Here is a 19,362-nt window from a genome sequence, read left to right as displayed (position 1 = left end):
ACTCAGAGGTTATAAAACTGATGGGCAAGAAGAGTTAGAGTACAAATCTGGATCTGGAATGTTTACCCTGGAAAGATATTAGTTTTTAAATAACCTCCAAACCCAGCATTTTAAGCTGTGCTTTCCTTGTAGTAAGATTACTCCAGAAAGACCTATGGGATTTCTAGCAAACTTGCTGAAGGTAGAGGTCTTAGCAGTGACCCAGCTGACCTGCTTGTCAAAAGTCAGCAAAAATAGCTGGGTTTCTTTTCCCTCAAACCCTGCAAGAACTAGGGTTTAAAAGGAGTTATTCCAAAAGCTGTGAATACACACAAGCACACACACACACACACAGAGGCTGTCCAGCATGAAGCAATCAGTGAGACTGCTGCTCTAACCGTTTTATTTTCTCCTTTGGTGTGTCTGTTGCACAAAAAGAAAGTGCAGATAACTGACAGAAATCATGCTTTTCTTTTATCTCCCGATGGGAGAAACCACTAAACTTTCCTCACAATGGCCACAGATTCTTTCTCTGTTTTAACTAAACGAGTCAGACTCCAGCTTCCCTGTATCCATCAGCTTTGGGAAAGTTTCTGCTGTGGGCACTTTCCAGGAATTCTCAGTGACATGAAAACCAGCCATATTCCTCTTGTGACCATTGTATTTATGCACAGGAATGGAGCTGGGATTTCATATCTCACCTGAGATGGAGATTTTTGAAAATGAAAGTCTACTTTATAATGTTCAAGACAAATAATTCTCCCAGAGGATCTATGACCACTGTCTGAATACAGTCAATACAACATTCTTATTCAGAGCCATTGACTGGAATCTCACCTGGAATAGCTAAGTGATGAAGCCATTGTGGTATACACAAAATAAAGATCTGGTTTTAATTACAAGATTGAATAAAATCAGAATCTGCAATTTTTTCTATGTAAGTGTAGATGTAAGGCTTTCCTTTTTTTAGGGACTGAACTGATTGTCCAAGATGCAAACCTGTTATACAGGAGGCTGTCTTTAAATACCTATATCCTTAAACTGTTATTATACTTTGTAGTTGCATAAATATCTTCGGTATTTACCACCGAGATTTTAAGTGAATTTGTTTTCATGAAAATAAAGCCAAATATTTTTATATTCAGACAGTATTGCCAGTTTCCCTCTTATCCAACAACAATAACAAAAAGGAAAGAACCTAAAGTAAGAGCCCATCCTTTCATTCTTCATCCTGTTTAGAAACTGCTTATATACATGAGAGGGCTATGAATAATTAAATATTACAGAGTAAAATTCTATCTTCTGGGCTTTGAATTATTATTTTATTTGCATTTATGTAGATAAAAATCACCCTATTTAAGTTCTTATTTGAGAATCTGATATCATATTTGTTAACACTGAGGAAATCAATTAATGGAAATTAAATGTTCAAAGTTTCACAGTCTGACAGATACAATCTTAGACTGAAGTCACTCTGTGTCTGGAAGTACTTGCTAAAGGAGAGCAATCAAAGCACCTAAATTGAATTGCTACTATACAGCAATTAGTTTATTGATTTAATTAAGAATGCCACCTTTTAATTTTCAGGTCATGATTGAAGCATTTTCTGATTCAATGGATTAGGCATTAGCAGAATGACAGATCTACCAAGAAAACCTCCGAAAATATAACTAGAACAGAGAACAAGGGTTGGAAAGCGAAGTGTTATTCTGAAGAGGACTTTGTTCATAAATATGAAATAATACACTGCTAGAGTATTTTAAATGCATTACTGGCATCTGCTTCCAAAAAGAGATGTCCCATCAATCATGTTACATTATGAATTCAGAGTGCGCAGATTCTATGACAGTAAATTCAACTTAATAAATAAGGTACTTTGTAACATTGCACATTACATTATTATTAGAGCACAAAAATAATAACTGGTTAGCAATTCCCAGGTTTTAAGTACTAGTTATGTGGTTAAATATTTTCCTCTAAATGTGCAGCAGGTAAGAAGCCTTGGATGACAAGGTTTACTACCCCCTTTTCAGTTCTGAACTCTAATAATGCAATTCAAAATAATTAATTTCTGTTGTTACACTGCTAAAATAAAGATATGCTGTGTAAGCCTTGGTACATTCAGCAGTCTGCTTGTCATGTCCCTAGTAGGGTCTCAGCCTATAAACCTATTTACGTCATAAGGCCTTCTGGCCTGATTCTGCTAGCAGCTTTCTACAGATGTCAGTGGAATCCTTTATGCCACATGAGTAATGTCAATGTAATCGGTCAGGTCCTATTCATTTAATTTTCTCATATGAATAGGGACTACGTGCTGTGTGAGCAACTGCAGAAGAGGTTCATAGGCCTTTACCAACAGAAATGTATTTATATTTAAACAAGTTACTAAACCTTTAATCTCCAAATGCAGAAGGTTAGTCCTACACATAAATATTTCCGTAACTGGCGCTGTAGACCATAAGCTCTTTAAGCCATGGAATATATGATTTGTATGACTTACGTTTTTGTGGCATTCACTGTACAGACACTAAAACACAAACTCTTAAGAGCCATTGTCACATTTTACTGACTAATACTAAGCTCTCAGTGAAGCCAATGTAATACCTACTTACAAAGCAAATGGAGTATAAGCAATCAAGATTAGGCCTCCTAGTAATTCATAATATCTATAAAGGTTATGAACATATTATTTGCTCAGAGGTCTTGGAAACATCATCACGCAGCTTATGGAAATGTCAGTCTTATTATAGTAAACTTTTCTGCTCTTCATATCTTACAGCTGGATAAAAACTATTTTTTCTGCAGGAAATATCTTTAGCTTCCTTTCATATCCACCACAACAAAGTTGTGTACTGACATTTGACTTCTGATCCACTCCAACAGACATTAGGTCACTTAGGCCATCCCTGCTTTCTAGCAATGTTGAGGACGTTTCTTATTTACAGAGTATAAGGTAAATTATGAAATTATGAGCCCAAATCATGAGAGACATTATTCTTTTTAACCTCTTATGAGCCTCTTTAATAATAATAATAACAAAAAAAGCAGAGAAGAGCATTGCTGGCAACATTAATGTCTTTGGAATTCCTCTAAGGTCAGTGCCTTGGAAAGGAGAGAAAGGACCAAGCTCTGTTTCAAGTGCTCGAAATAGAAACTAAATACTGAGTATCACAGAAAAGTCACTGTCTCCTTCTAATGAAAATGAGCAAAACACAGAAAAGCCATGTAACACTTACTGGCATAGGGAGAATTGGCAGCAGATCCATTCAGGAAGGTTGGAGAACCGCCTAAATTTGACATTCCAGCATTCCCATAGCCATTCATGCTTGTTGTGACAGAGTTATAATTTGTCTGCTGAGGGGTGGTGCTTGGCACATAGCCATGTGGTGACACGCTGCTTGAGTTGCGAGTAAAACCTTTTGTGGGGAGGGAATATATTTAGAAATTGGAATTAGCCCGAGAACAGTTTCTTACACAAACAGCTACAAGCAAGTAACTCTAGGCTACTAAGCCAGCATCCTAGTCTAGTCATGGTGTGCATGTGGAGGGCCAGGCTGACCACCACTACCACCAAGTAGCCTAAACAGTGAACCCTCACTGCCTAGGTCATGGCTGATTGGCACATAAAGCGGGAGGAAGGAGGCTACAGCCTGCACAGCTCCTCAGGCAACCCACGTCCTCAAGCAAATATTACCACTGGGTAACATAAGAACACTCACTCTAAAAAAGCTGTTTGTAGGAAATGGAGTAAACATGACCTACATTTTGAAGTGAGGAGTATATATGGACTTAAGGTATGCTGAAAACGTGTGATTTTTGTTAACTCTCTTCTGATGTCGCTCTCATTTAACGCATCTCAAATTAGATGCTCACTGCTCACTTCAGAAAATGTAGGGTATATTTCTCAAAGTAGTGGGATATCATTTGTCTTTTTGGCCTGGTCTGATCATTGTGTTGGTACAAAATTACTATGAAATTTGGCAGCAAGTTAAAATCTGAATATCTAACCTAATTCTGGAAAAGCTGTTTGTGGAAACTCATATCCAAAAAGGAAAAATTTTTTCTAGAAGCACAGAAATACAAAACGTATCTTCACTCCTAAAAGAAAAAAATCCAACTTTTCTCCCTACCACACAGTATATCCGTAAAATATTTTCATCTAAAAATAATTCCTATTTTTTTTATTTTGTGTAATTCACAGTAATTTTGCCTGCTCTTCTAGAAAATGACCTTGTCCTAACACTTTCTCATCAAAGTGGATTTTTAAGTTGGATAATAAATAGAGCTAAGCAAAGGAGAAGGAAAATGTAAAGGGTTTTAACAAAAACATTCTTCACCTTTTTTTAGTTTATAACTGTAGGAATTAAAACAATATTGATTATACACAAAATGAAAAACACTTTCTTTAAAAAATAGAGAAGCTCTGAAAATGTCTCTGTAAATATTTCTATTTTTTGCTAGCTTCAAAATTTAGAAAAGTTTCAAACTCTTGGAAGAAAAAAAAAAATCAGTGCCAATATTATGATCCTTACAAAATCAAACCAAACCAAACAGACAAATATTCAAGGGATACATTTGTGTTATAAATAAATGCTACTTAGGGCCAGGCCGAGAGATTTTTCACACTCAGGAATATATATAAGCAAATACTTAACATTAAGTACATGCTCAAGATAGAAATCCTTTTAAAATTAGTGGGATTTGAACACAAATACAAGTGTTATTCTGAGCAGAAGGAAAAGCTATTTACATATGTACAGAAGTGCTTTTCCCAAGCTGGGGCAAAAGTCATTAAAAAGGCCCCCATCTCATGACTGTATTGTGTCATTCAAAGGTTGTGCATGCTTGTGGGATGATGTCTGTCCATATGTTCTCATAGCCTTCACTTTTGAACCATCGCTCTTCCACTGCTCCACCGATTTCACTGCCTTTTATCAGAAAAGGTTCATAAAAAGAGGAAGATAATTCTTCTCCTGACCCTGATTGGTGGCTTGTGAGGCTTCGGAAACATTGACGGCTAGTTGACCACTAAAGGAATTCACTCCCATCATTCCTGCATGGACTGATGTGTTAGCAAGAGCGGGGAGCTGGTTGTGATTGCGGGGGACACTGTAGAGTGCTTCTGCGATGTCTGCTGCTCTTTTCAGGATTATTTCCTAAAGGATGAGAAGGGGGAAAAAAGAATAAATGTGACTCTAATGAACATTCTCTTACATATTAAAATGAAATATTTCTGTGTCCAAAGGCAAAACCCAGATGCTCTTCTTTCTAAACCTGTTGGCTGACTGATAGCTAATGCTTGTAAGATCTGCTGCCTTCGTGATAAATCCTGACATCTGTGATAAGAGAGTTGGAAGTTTCAATCCCAGCGGCCACACTTTTGTATAACAAGACCAGCTGGCAGAATGGGGCTGGAGCCCAGACTTACTCCACCTTAAAGCTATCTTTAGCGTAAGAGTGAAAAATCACTGGTGGCAAACCACAATGCTTATCATTGCCCATATCATACAGGATCTAGTGAAAGTGGGCAAATGCCTTCAGGGTTAATAACACGTTGCTTTTACAAGCACTAAATTCATACCCTTTAAAAAAGAAAACAAGCAAATTAAACCCCACTCCAGATATAGCATTGCCCTCTATATTTATTCTTGTTTCATACTGTAGTATTATATACCTTTAGCCCCTGATCTATCTATACGTCTAAGAAATAACCATGTTTTAGAATTACTGAAGTAGAATGCATTTACCTGGTTATTATGTGGCATACCATAGAGTGCTTCTACTAAATCAGCAGCCCTCTTAAGTATTACTTCCTGTCAATATAAAAACAGATTCATTCCTCTGAGTTCAATAAACAGCTGAGGGGGAAAAACAAATATTAGAATCTTTTATACTCTTCTATTAGTTGCACCATGTTTTGTGTCGGTGTTTTTTTTCCTCCCACCAGGTACACCTTAATTGCAACAACTCTCAGCAACCACTGCATGGTGTTAAATCACTAGTTCATCCTATTCACACACAAGCTTAATCAAGTCAAAAGGTGAGAATCATTGGTGCTGCAAAATAAAATACATCACTCAATTGTCTCTACCATCTGCACTATAAACCACTCATTGGTTTATTGCAGAATACAATCCTGAGGTCATTTACTAGATTACTGCAATCAATGTCATTCAGAGTATGTTATGAATCCCTTCGATGTGTTTATTTTATTCTTAATTGCATACTGCAGGAATTGTGACCTTACCCAGCAGGCCACATTCAAAAGATATCCAATCAGTCCTATGCTACTGGTAATGTAACCTTTCAACTTCTGTGGTTTGTATCCTGATGTGATGGGTCACGGTAGGGTCCATGTATGTAAAATGATACACAAGAGGAAAACACACACACATAGAATGGCCCAGAACGGTGTAGTGTTTCCCAGAAAAATTCCCTGCATGGACAGCAGAATTAAAAACAGCCTGGGTTTATTTCTCTATTTTGGGCAATTTTTTTTCTCCATTTTCCTGTTTCCTCCTTTTCACTTACTATTTCGTGAAGTATTTTAAGCTGGCATGCAAGTAATAATAGCATTTCCTGTGTTACATTTTACAGTGTGGAAAATCTCCTTGAACAATCCTGATAGAAAATGTAAAAGTGCATTGCAGAATTGACCCAGAAGAATTTTTTTTTTCTTGTTCTTTCAAAGCATGTAGCAGATTCCCAATTGTTAGATCAAACCCAGTTGAGACTGTCCTTTGAGTAAAACAATGTATTTTTGCAGCTGTCAGGCCCTAAGTATTGCTCTAATATACCAACATGATGCTATTCACCAAGGTATATTTCTGCAAGTAGCTTACAAAAATAGTACCAGTTCTAAGGATTTTAGTTTTCTAGAAAGTTAAACTTTTAAACTTAAAATATTTTACACAATAGCCATATTTTATACCAAAAAGAAACAGTAATGCTCAATTTTCATATACTGTAGACTCTGATCAGAAAATAGAGATATAATTGCGTTCATTTTGCTGTCACCATAACCTCTTCAAAAATCCTTGAACAACTCTTCAAATGACAAGCTTTTAGATGCATATTAGCATTTTTTTCAATTTTAAATTCTCTATAATATAAGATAAAATAGTTGTCATACTGCAGTAACTACTTATGACATATATAATGTCCTAAATTCAAAAATGAGATGGAGGATTTTTGTACTCCCAGTAAACATTTAGGCTTGCCTTCTGCTGCACACACCCCTCTTACAGAACACACATTTAAATTATTTTCCACATATGAAGTGAGATGTAATACATAATTGATGGATTTTTAAATCACTACATTTGAAACAGATTCTGAGGAGTTAAGTTGCTACAGTCTTTTTCTGTTGGGTTTTGGTTTTTTGTGGGTTTTTCTTTGTTTGGTTGTTGTTTGGTTTTAAGGGGCTTTCTTTTTTTTCTTCCTGTTTCAGGTCGTTGTTTTGGGGTTTCTTTCTGTAGCTTGACCACAACAGTTAGCAGCATAATCATGGACAGACAAACTACGAACAACATCCAGGTACAATCAATCCCTGTTGCTTTACCAGAATCATCAGAACACTGAGTAGCACTTTTTGCCTCATACTGAAGATGCAAACTAGAGAACAGAGATGTTGCTGGAAAATGTTATCTTCTAAAATCCATGATTTTAGCTGGAAAATTACTGCACAGGTGTTTGACTTTGCAAACTAGGATTTATTTCACTTCATTAGAAATTGTTTGCACTATATATTTCACTGATGGAAAATTAAAATATGATACAGAGACCACAAACTGCTCTGGAATATTGTTAACTTAAGCTGTCATTAAGCGAAATTACTAAAGAAAAAAAAAAAAGAAAGTTTAAATACTCATTTTTGCTCTACCTAACTAATCATAGTTATTTATGTAATACTGAGCTAAAAACCTTAGACTCCATCTAAAAAAAGATTGAAGACAATGTTAAAAAATGAGGTAATTACACAGAATCTTACAGCTGCTCTATCTAATATCAAATATATTCCAATTCTTAAATGTTGGAAGTTCTTAGATGCCATATTATATTGCATATAAATAAAACTAATTGTCATGATGGTTTCTTGAAATATGCTTGACAAGTAGCATTCTATTTTTCTAGCTAGTCAATGGTTATATTTTTTCAACATTTTCAGAGTCTGTAAATTTGAGTTTCATAATTTATCTAACAATATTTTCACACAATGAAAGCATTTCTGGTTTATGACATTTACAGATCATTCAAAGTAGATGTTACACAAAAACTCCTGTGTCAAATAGCGGTATCCTCTATTCCAGAGCTGATGGTAGTTCTTATAGACGCAAACTAGCTTTAACAGTACGCAATAAAATGCTACTACAGACATGCTCAAGATATTAACTTCTTGTTTTCTGAATGCATTTTAAACCTTTCGCAGCTCTGCTTAAATTACCACAGAAGCTACTGTTACGATTCCACATACAAAGGAGCCCCAAAAGTCCTCTATAAGTTAGAGCAACAGACCTTGCAAGGTGCTTGGATTGCGGTGACCAGAAAATTGTTCTCACCTCCATGTCATTACGCTCACAGTGAAGCAGCCCCCGAGCATGTTTGTGTTCGGGATCTAATATATTGCCTTTCAATCAGAGCTGAGAGCCACTGAACACATAGACAGAACATGACGAGCAGGTCAGGAAAGCAATAAAGATTTTACAGAGCTGTCCAAGGTGCTAAATTTACTCAATAATGGGTTTGGCACCATAGTGTTAACCTCTCATTTACTACCAGTTTGAGGGACTAAATTGAAGTAGCTGACTTCATTTACCTTGAAATGTATATTTTATGACATTATGTAAGTAGATTGAAAGGGCACTGCAGTTTTAACAATTTAAAGGCTAGAGCATGTTTAAGATGAAGCGCGAATATTTACTGTATATTGCACTTAAACTATATTGTATATTAAAATGCATTGATTAAATTTGTAAAAGGTATTATAAAAAAGGACAGCTAATATAAAAGATCTATGTCTTTTAAAATCCAATTGATACTGTATGTAACCACTGCAATAGTGATAGATAAACAGATAGATAGGTGGACAGAGCAGCAGACAGACATATCAAAAAGTGCGTGAAACTCACATTCTATAAAAAGAAATCACTGCATAAGCTCAAGGTCTGTTATTCCAGATACTCTTTTGTTCAGAGAAATTTTTCTTTGCCTTCATCTCAGAAGCCTAGATTTTCATAGCAGTAAGTGGGCATCATGTAAGGTCCTTCCAATTGAATATGTAAGTAGAAATATTTCTTGAGACAGACAGAGTTTGACTAAAGCTAATATCTAATTTATGGGGGCATTTGTCAAGAAAGATCCACTCTTCTATTAATGCTAAAAGTCTGACAGTTTTTGGTTTAGAATAAAGGACTTTGCAGCATTTAGTTAGAACTAAAATGAGGGTCTTCTTGTCTTGCATTTTATTTCAAATGAGCATCATTTTATTTCTGTAAAAGTAACAACTGAGCAAATATTGGAAAAGGGAAAGATTACTTTAGCGATTAAATATCATGCATCAGAACTCTGCCCTAATACAGCTACACACCACAGATCCAGAGTCCATTTTTATTCCAAGCTGATTTTCTGATGAGGGATTTTTCTTTTTCAATTTTCAAAATAGGAATGCAATTAAATATTTCAATCAGGTTTTCCTCCTGAAAATAGAGCTGTTTACACAAGCAGAAAAGGGACTGGGTAGTGAAGTCTGCTGCAACGTTGGATATGCCAAAATTAATGTAGGAAAGATTACATAAATCATACTGTAATGACTGGGCTTTTGAAGCACAACAACTGAAATTCAGGTTGAATCCACTTCTGACAGAACATACCTTGAACCAATATTACAGTAACTTTGCATGTTTTGTTTGTGGCATGCATTCCCTTCAGAAGGGAATTCATTAAGATCATGAAACTTGTATTTCGAGTTTTTATCATGACGAGAACATTTTGTGTCAAGTTTTATCATGGTAAACACATTTTGTGCCAGCTTTAAAAAAGATGGGATGTTTCTTCTGTTGACATCTGCTTACTTTTTATTCAGCAACTAGTGAAAAGAATACACGCTGTGTCCCGAAAGGGCTGTGAGTCTAGTCAGAGTTACACTGAGTTGTTTGACTTAAGTAGCTAAATTACATAATGTTCAAGGTACTTGTCAAATCTAAATGAATTTTGTCAAGAAGCTGACCACAATATAATATACTCATCAGCCACATACTGTATTTTTGAGACCATCAAAGGATTTATGTACTTGTGGAGGGCGTGGGGGGGAAGCTGTTCTAGCATACTCTGGGGCATTTATCTTATGTGTTGTCTAGATATCATATCACCTTCTAATGCTCTTTAGCATTGTAATACAAGAAAGAGCTCATTCATCTTCTGAGAGGGTACTTAGGGATGATGATGTCATTCATACTTCCTTGACTCTTATGTCTGACCTCTTGTCTCTGCCTTCTAACTTCCTACTCTCATGGCTACTTGCAACAGAAAAAACTCTTCTGCAGAGTCAAACATCAGGCTTCAGCTCCCTTCTTCACCTTGGAAAGGTCACATTCCAAAATTTCAAGTGAAAAATCACAAAAATGTGAGCTTAAACTTGTTGTTTGTTCTTCAGTGGGTGAAGCTATAAATGTACTACTTAAGGATACGAGTTAGAACTAAGTTTTAAACTTACGCTTAAAATCTGTGTACGCATTATATTTTAAAAGATAAAGATAAAACTGCAAACACCTCTTAAGAGTGCAATGGCAAAACCAACATTTTGATACAGAGCCATTTAGAGAAGGATCTAAAATGTCAGCCATCTAGCTTAGTATACAAGAGTTTCAGCCTGTCCAGAACCTCCCATCTCTCCACATCTACACTGAGCACTGCATTATTGTATCATTTTCAGCAATTATAGTTTTATAAAGACTCATAAAAGCCATTCAAAATGTAAAGATCCTCCATTTACTGTAAAACTGAGGGAACTATGCCAGCCTAATGGGAAGTATAAAATAACAGGGCCATTTCACTAAAAAGATATTTGTACTCACACAAAGATGAAAACTTCTCGAGCAAATAAACAACTGAATTGTTTCCATATATTATAATTGAATCATGCTGAAGAAGTAAACACCATATAGATATTACAAAGACAGGAAGGCAAAATGAGAGAGAAAGACAACATGCTTCACTTTAGGGGTAAAAAACAAAAAAGCTTCTGCTTAACGCTGCCTATAGGAGGGAAGTGCACTGAATTCCTGTCACTGAATTTCAGTGGCAATTTGCAGAAAATAAGTCTACAGTGGGAGCTAGAACCTTAGCTTTTCCCAGCCATTGTAGCCTCATCAGCCTCCACCCAAACTGAAAATCACAGCCTAAATCTACAGCACTAAAAACAGTCATGCATGACCTTACCACCTGCTCCACAATAAGCCAACCTTATAAATAAAATATAGAAAGCCTATATGAGGCAGCAGAAAGAACAAACACTGAAGTGCAAATGCAAGCAGGCATCTAGCCATAAACATTGAGAATCAATGATTAGAACACCTCTTAACCACAAAGGTGATAAAAAGCACAGCAATAGGGAAAACACACCCTATTCAAGCAGCCTCTATTGCAAATACTGCTGACAAAAGAAAGAACAAAATTATGATCACCTGTAAGTCTGTCCTTGCAAGTCTCCCATCTTACCCCTATTATCCTCCTGTTAATATGGTGTGCTTAGATACGAAAAAAAGGTATCAGCCTCCTTTTTTAATCTAGACCACTCATACTGCCAGTCTTCATTTCCATAAATGATAAGCACATAACAGTGACAACAGAATTAGTAGCTAGCACAGATGTGTACTTCATCTAGATACACAGTAGCATGGAATAAACTAGCATTAATATAGTTGCATTGGAATAACTCTTCGAATAAACTGACATTTGAGAGTCTGGATGCTCCCACCATATTATCGTCAACTGAAACATCTGGCAAGTAATTTGGATGGCTTTGTTGCTAAAAGCTCTGGAAGTTCTCTGCTAATGTTAGGTCTCTAAGTCAAAGGGAGAAGAGTGGGTATGGAAAAGCAGATATGCAGGAAAAAAAATCACTCTGTCAGTGCTTAAATCACCTCTTTTAGGGCCTTTGTCCAACAGTGATTACATGACTCACATCTATGTCTGTAAAATTTTGATTCTCCTAAGTATGTTTACAGTATGTCTTGCCCCACTGTCATTAAGAAATCAACACTATGGTAATTCTCTGGCATCTTCTCAGCATTTCCCATAGGTTATCTTGCAAGCTCACACTGTGAGGATCTAAAGACAGATCCCCTCAGTTTGAAACATAGCAAGATCACAAAGGGAAACACATTTTTCACGCTGTACAAAAGGCTGCAGTATTTATTCCAGCGCGTAAAGACCAGTTCTTCTGCAAATACTTTTCCTTACTTATACAATCCCATCTTTCATACTATGATCTGTTTGTCAGACCCAGTGAATCATTAGAAGACAAAATAAATTACACTAGATCATGAATGGCTAAGCCCACATAAACTCAATTCAATAGCCAACAAAAGTCACCAACTTCCTTTACAGAAACCCCTCCGTCCCACCAGTTTACAATGACTCTACTATTCACATCTATCCAGACAACAATAAAGATTATTCTTGATTTATCCATGAACATATGAGCAAACAAATGATAACATTAGATTCTTTTCTTCTATCTGACATCAAACATTTGCCACAATGACCTAAAAGCACATTTTGAAGTCTAAATTTTCCTTACATGCCACAGCTACCTTCAGTCCCTGGGCAAAATCTAGAGAGAGACACGTACAAAGCAATTTCAGACAGGAACCTCAGGCATTTCTTTTTGAAAATTTACCCCAAACTATTTGTACCAGCATCTACAGTACTTTGAAGCAGATGTTCATTATTGAGATTAATGAGCTTTTAGGTTTGGGTTTGGGGGTTTTTTTTTGGTTTTGCATATGTAAGATTTTCTGATAGTTCCTCCTCTGCTCTTCATAGTATTAACATTCCTATTTCTTGAAAACAGCTGCAGATGAGATTTGCAGGGGAAAAAAAAAGTTATTACTCAAAGTCTTCTCCTGACCATTTAATATCCATAAATTTTTGGAAAATTGTCAAAGTCTCCTTATGGAAGAAGAAGAATGTTTTGAATTATTTGAAGGGTCTGGACTTAAGTAAAATTAAAAAGAATTTGGAAAAATGAGCAAGGACACTAAATTCTGAGACCATTGTTCAAAGATACTACACAGGCTGTTCTAGAAGCTTTGTTCTGTGGATCACATTATTGTGCCCATTAGAAAAATTCTCCAGTATATTGGGGATTAAAAAAAAGATTAAATGTGGCTTGCAGTTTTATGTGTGGTAGAAGGTAGGTATCCAATTATGTATTTGTAAGAGTAGAAAACATTTTATTTGGCAGATAGGCTGATCTCTATTTTCTATCATTTGTATATACAAAGACTTTCCAAACACAGGTCAAGTTGTATCACTTTTAAATTATTTTTCCATTAGGTCAAATCTAGAATATATTGGGTGGTACAATTCACATGACTGCATTTAAGTCTAGAGAGACAAATAATTATGCTTGGTATTGCAAAGCAAGAATGTCTATTGAGTTAAATCAGCAGAGCTATCCAGCAATTAAAGTGTAAATTGTACATACATATTATGTCCGTTTAATTTTCAGAGTTGGTCATTATTAATGCACTTACACATGTAAATATCTAAGTATGCCAAACTAGCTATTTTCTCTAAAAAACAAGTGTTCACTTATGCAGTTTAAGACCCACTGCATTTTCTTTTAATGAAGAGGAAAAAACCCCAACAAATCAGAACAGAAAAAAAACCCCACAAACAAAAAAAAACCAAACCAAACCCCCCAAACTCCATCATTTCATTAAGATCCATGAAACTCTCACTTTTCTGGATTGCATGCTTCAGGTAGGAAGTGTGAGTAGTTAGAAACTGAGAGTTCAAGTTATTTTTAATAGCAGGAGGAAACCTGAAAAAGTAAGACACATTGGAATTCTGACCTACAATGATATTCCACTATGTTCTGTGAAGAGTGAGTGCATAAAAATGTTGAAATAGAGATTGGAATAACGTTGGTAGGTTTTAGTATTACAGTTAAAACACTGCTCAGTCATAACCCCTACAAATGACTACTTTCACTTACATTTTATCATCGGCATAATTAAAAGAAGTCTTTTGAAAGGGGCATTCTCATTACAAGGAAGGACCACTTCAGACCCAATTGAAATGAAAAGGCAGACCATAGATTAGGTGTAGATACCAAGTGGTAATTTCCAGGGAAGCATAAAATGCCAACTGTGTAACAACTGTATTTTATAACTATGTGTTCAAAGGACTTACAGTATTTTATTGTACAAAGAGGCTTTGGCTCAGAAAGACTACTTCAATGAAGTGTCTGCTAACGTATGTTGTACAAAATTTTCAGCTTTCTTTTCAAAAACAAAAGATATTTTGTTACTAATACCATAATTTTAAATGTAAAGCCTTAAAAATTCAGCTGAAATTATCCAAAGCAAGTATAAATGTTGAATAATATGTATTTAAGAAATTAAATTTATCCAACATTTCACAGAGATAACATTATCTTTCTGTGTACACCTCCACAACATAAAACCAGACATGCCATTTTATACAATCTAGAGTTTCTTTTTCAGTGGTGGGTGAAAAGATTACCATTGTAACTACACCAACATTATTTGTGGAAGTGCTTCAATACTTGCCACTGATTTTTCAAAATACATCAATATTTAAGCAACTTTTTGGTCATCAAAGACTCTGACCTGTCATGCTAGTTTAAGGCTGAAAAAATGAAAGACAATTCAGATTTAAGATATTAATATTATTTATTTTGAATTTATTAAAAAGATACTTTTAGACATATTTTATTTGCCAGAAACTCACATTGGAAAAATTAAGCACCTCTACTCTGTAAAATGTTAGTACTTCAAGAGACAAGATGCTATGTCCAGAGGAAATTATGAATATAACATTATTAGTAAAGGTAATCAGGTCATCCTAAAGAAAAAATTATCAAAGATAAATTCCAAAATTTCTGTATCTTAGATCTCCTGTAATAGATGAACAAAAACCGTGTTACATGCATGTGGCTCTGCTTTAAAAAATGCTTCTGTGTTTTGTTTTCATTTTTCTCTCAGCAAACCTATCATTTGCCATATATAGTTACAAATATATTCCAAAACATTCTTTCAAACAAATTCAAAACACATATCCGTGTTTATACAAGTAGCATGAGATTGTATGCTGTTGTACTGAGAGGACATTTCAGTCCAGTTGAGTTATATCAACATAAGTTACATGATTGACTTTTACAATAGAAAGAAAAGGTTGTACTCAACTGTTATTGCCTCAATGGAAGAAAAAAAAAAATCAATGAAAGCAAAATGAACAAGAGATTCTGTCTGAGTTGTAGTTAATACTACTGAAGAGCTATGGATATTAAAAGGTCAAGAAATAAATTAGTCCAAGTGTTATGAAATGAATGATTTGGCTTATAATTGTATTGAGTGCAAATTGTTCACTGCCTATTAGACCAGGTAATTTTTAACCATGGAGCCTCAATTACTGTTCCATAAGCAATAATATAGTTGTAAGAGCCACTGGTTCGATCGAGTGACCTATGAGACATGCCAGGACAGCTGACTTTGCTATGATGGATCACTGAGCCTGATCTCCAAATGGTGCCAAACCTTCCCTTCCGTGAGGAGATCTCATAAAAGAAACATTACTGCTTGATTCATTTTACCAAAATGTTCGAGTTTTCTAGTGTCAGCAGTTGAGTACAGATTGTGAAGCTCTGTACTTTTTAGAAGAATTATGACAACAGGCACCTATTGCTTCCAGCACTTTCTGCTAAATAGCATCATGATGGTTAGGAGGATGCTTTTTCTGCTACTCAATTGGACTGTGTTGTGAGAAATACACAGCAATCATATTTTACATCACCACGTAAAGCCCTGCATAACACCTAAAACTAACTAGAAATGGAAACTGTAGGTAAGATTATAGACATTACTTCACACTTCCGCAATGCCCTGCATTCAAAGATCTCAAAGCACCACTTTAATGGGAACAAATTAAACTTCACAACATACTTTCTAGGAAAATATTCTCTCTCCCCCATCTTCATCAGAGACAGCCTTAAAGTATAGCTGTTTGTTTGAAGTCACAATGGTCTATGGTTACAACCAAGGCAAGTTTTGTAGGGTGAGGTAATATCTTTTATTAGACCTACTGATACAGGAAAGAAAAGTTACAGTCAGCACGTGGTAAGCAAGGCTTGGGCACCCAAAAGCTTGTCTGTTTTTTTTTTCCCCAATTATATCTGTTAGTCTAGTATACAATATTACCATTCCCTACAAATTCTGACAGCCTTAAACAGGGAAAATAAATTAATCTGATATTGCTTTTAGGCTATGAAGTAGCATATATGGTGCTTCATGAGGAGGAAAGGCAGCAGCTGCATTTCCCTATTGCTCCTAAGGGCATGGTGTTCCCCCTGAGCCAGGGCTCAAAATATGGCAATAAAGGTCTCACCACACTTCCCACAGGACTGGGCCTTAAAGAACTATAACTATGCAGTAACTACACGTGTCTGCTCTCTACTCATATATAAAATAAACTGAAAATGTAAATGGGAATTATCAAATAACCTGTGCAGAAGAAACCACAATAAGAAAAGCCTAATTAGAATAGATTGTACCACATGCAACCAAATCTTGTTTATATTGTCACTCTGCTGTATTTTTGATAAATCACTACATTCAAATAGTCTACTGGGAGGGTGATTTTCCATTTCATCTCTCCATTGAGCAAAAAGTGCCACATGACTAGAGTCTGAATTTCAATTTCACCAGCATACAGTTGAACTGAATATTATTTGGCACAATACAGTGTACCACTGAGCCACTAAATGGCTGATTTACTAAATTATTATTAGATGAGCTCTTGCTGTTCCAAGTGAAAGTGCAGTCACTGTCTTTCCTCATGGTGTGTTCAAATTGTTCTGTGTTTAAATATTCAGCATGAGGCTAATGTGAACTGATGAACTGAGACTACAAACGTTCACTTTCAATACAGACAGAGAGACAGAAATGCAACATATCATGCGGCCTGCGGAGGTGAAAATGATTTATATTTAAGGATGCTGCTGCCGACTTCCATTACTATAAGATATTCCTAATTAGCTTTGTGTTTGAATCAGGAGTTTGGAAACGTAGCTAAAAAACATCTCCAAAACTGAACCAGCTGTGTATCTATGGATGCTTCAGAATCCCAGTAAAGTGGTACTTCAGCCTGGATCTCTGTCAGTTTAGTGCATGAGCTGCTACCACTGTTTCACACTTTACTACCTTTAGTATTTGAGTTGCAACTTAAAAGCATCACCTGCAATTCGAACCTCAGCATCAGAAATCCTAGGAAAGGTTTTCTGACTGACATGGTGTGTAATTCTATGGCTTTTTGAGGTGGGGGAGATGAGGAAAAGGGAAAATAATTATTTTTTAAAAAGGTTAAAATAAAAGAAACAATTTCTTTACTGCCACCTGCTGGAGTTGACAATAACCCTTTGTCACGCCAAAAAAAGCAGCATCTTCATGTAGAGGACAGTTACGGCAAGCATTTAAAATACTGTGATCCCAGACACTTACAGTAGATTAGAATTTTTTATTGGTGCTGTGTTGCCATAACAACATAAAGACAGCAGATGACTTAAGCTAAGCTTGCAAAGCAAAAGGCTGCTCATCTGGCAGTTAAAATGAATACAGTTCACTTCACAAGTTCCCCATATGGACCCTTAGTGTATGGTAATGAGGATACCATATGGTGGGAGAAAATGCACAGAGAACAATTGTGCTCTACTGGATGAGTGAAGTGAGCAGGAAGTTATGAGGAAACACAGGAGAGAGATTTGTGCATGTGCTCTCTAACTCAAGGGTTTCTTTCAGAGGGGGGTTCTCTCCTTAATCTTCTCCTTAATATATACATGCATAGAAATGACAGAGAAACATATTGTACATTTTGCAACATCGTTCATCATAAACTGTCAGCTGTGTTTGTAAATCAGCTTGGTAAGATCTTATAAATTTGTAATTCTTAAAAGGTAAAAGTGCTAAGTTTTTAGACAAAGTGCAGGAAAATTTAAGCACTTCTGACAAGTAGAAACATTAGTGGTAATCATTTTAAAAATGCTTGCATCTTTCTGCCTGCATGTTTAGCTGTAAATAATGCCGCAATGAATAAAAGCTTTAAAAAGGGGAGGGGAGGATGAAATGGAATAAATATTTTTTATTTTATTTCAAAAAGGATAAAAAGTAATAGTTGATCAAAACCATATGCATGCAAGACTCTGCTGTAAATGTACATATGCTATACAGTACGCTGTACTAACCAGATCCTAAACCTGGTAAGACAGCTTGCTAAAGGCTGCAAAGTCAATTTTGTACTACACATGCTTCATAAAAGATGAATATAAATGCATTAGTTAGACACGGTGAGCTAAATTAGAAGGTCAGGCAGGGCTGGAAGGGCTGAAATATCACACAACCAATGACTGTAATTACTCTTTTTTTAAGTCTATTAAGTGGTGTTGTTCTATCAAGGCTCAGGGGTATAGGACATGAAGTACAAGATAAAGTAATGTGTATTTATTACTCCCACGGGATCAATTTACTAGATATTTTCAGCTCCATGGAGCAAAATACACAAATGCAGCCTTTGTTACTTTCTTCAAACTGTGGCTTTTTCCTTCAGAAGCTCTGCTCCTTGAAGGGACCGTGTTTACCTGTTTGGTATCTTCCTGCCACCCTCAGTTAATTGTTGTATTTAAAAACAGTTACAATACAGGAACAGAGAAATGTGAGGATCCCTCTTGCACGATGTTCAAACAAGTGGTTTGAGTTGCTCAGGTGGAATGTGCAGACTAGAAAATCCAATCCCAGGCATGATTTTTACCCCAAGGCAAAGCAGAAATCAGGAATGGAGAATGGCACAGAGCTCCTTGTCATCATGTTAGCCCTGATCTATTAAAAGTTTTGTCATAGATTCTAAATTACACCATCTGCTCTAATCATTTGCTGAGTAAATGCTGACCCACTTATAAAGAAAACTCACTGAAATGTGTATGCACACTGTTGACCTTCAGAAAGGAAAGGGCTCCTTGCCAGCCATTTGTATGTGGCTCTGCCCTTCAGCAAGCAGTGTGGCTCTGTCTCTTAGCTCCCTCTCATTTCAGACTCTGCATATTCCCAGACATGCCTCTGACATACACTTTCATAGCAGCCTTAAGCA

General features: G+C 36.0%; 1 protein-coding gene across 1 annotated transcript in view; it reads right to left on the bottom strand.

Moving 5' to 3' along the window:
* LOC104403117 (transcription factor COE1) overlaps positions 1–19,362 on the bottom strand; it is a gene marked incomplete at its 5' end in the record, with an annotated part of 71,099 nt that overhangs the window by 6,158 nt on the left and 45,579 nt on the right. Inside the window, 3 exons of the mRNA XM_010011165.1 lie at positions 3,216–3,395; positions 4,958–5,135; positions 5,727–5,792. Coding sequence (XP_010009467.1) covers positions 3,216–3,395; positions 4,958–5,135; positions 5,727–5,792 — 424 coding nt within the window. The remainder of the gene's footprint in view (positions 1–3,215; positions 3,396–4,957; positions 5,136–5,726; positions 5,793–19,362) is intronic.

The sequence above is a fragment of the Nestor notabilis genome, unplaced genomic scaffold, assembly GCF_000696875.1.
Source record: "Nestor notabilis isolate BGI_N333 unplaced genomic scaffold, ASM69687v1 scaffold9693, whole genome shotgun sequence".
NCBI lineage: Eukaryota > Metazoa > Chordata > Aves > Psittaciformes > Psittacidae > Nestor > Nestor notabilis.
The sequence above is the reverse complement of the archived record's forward strand: the minus strand, read 5'-3'. Positions and strand labels throughout refer to the sequence as shown.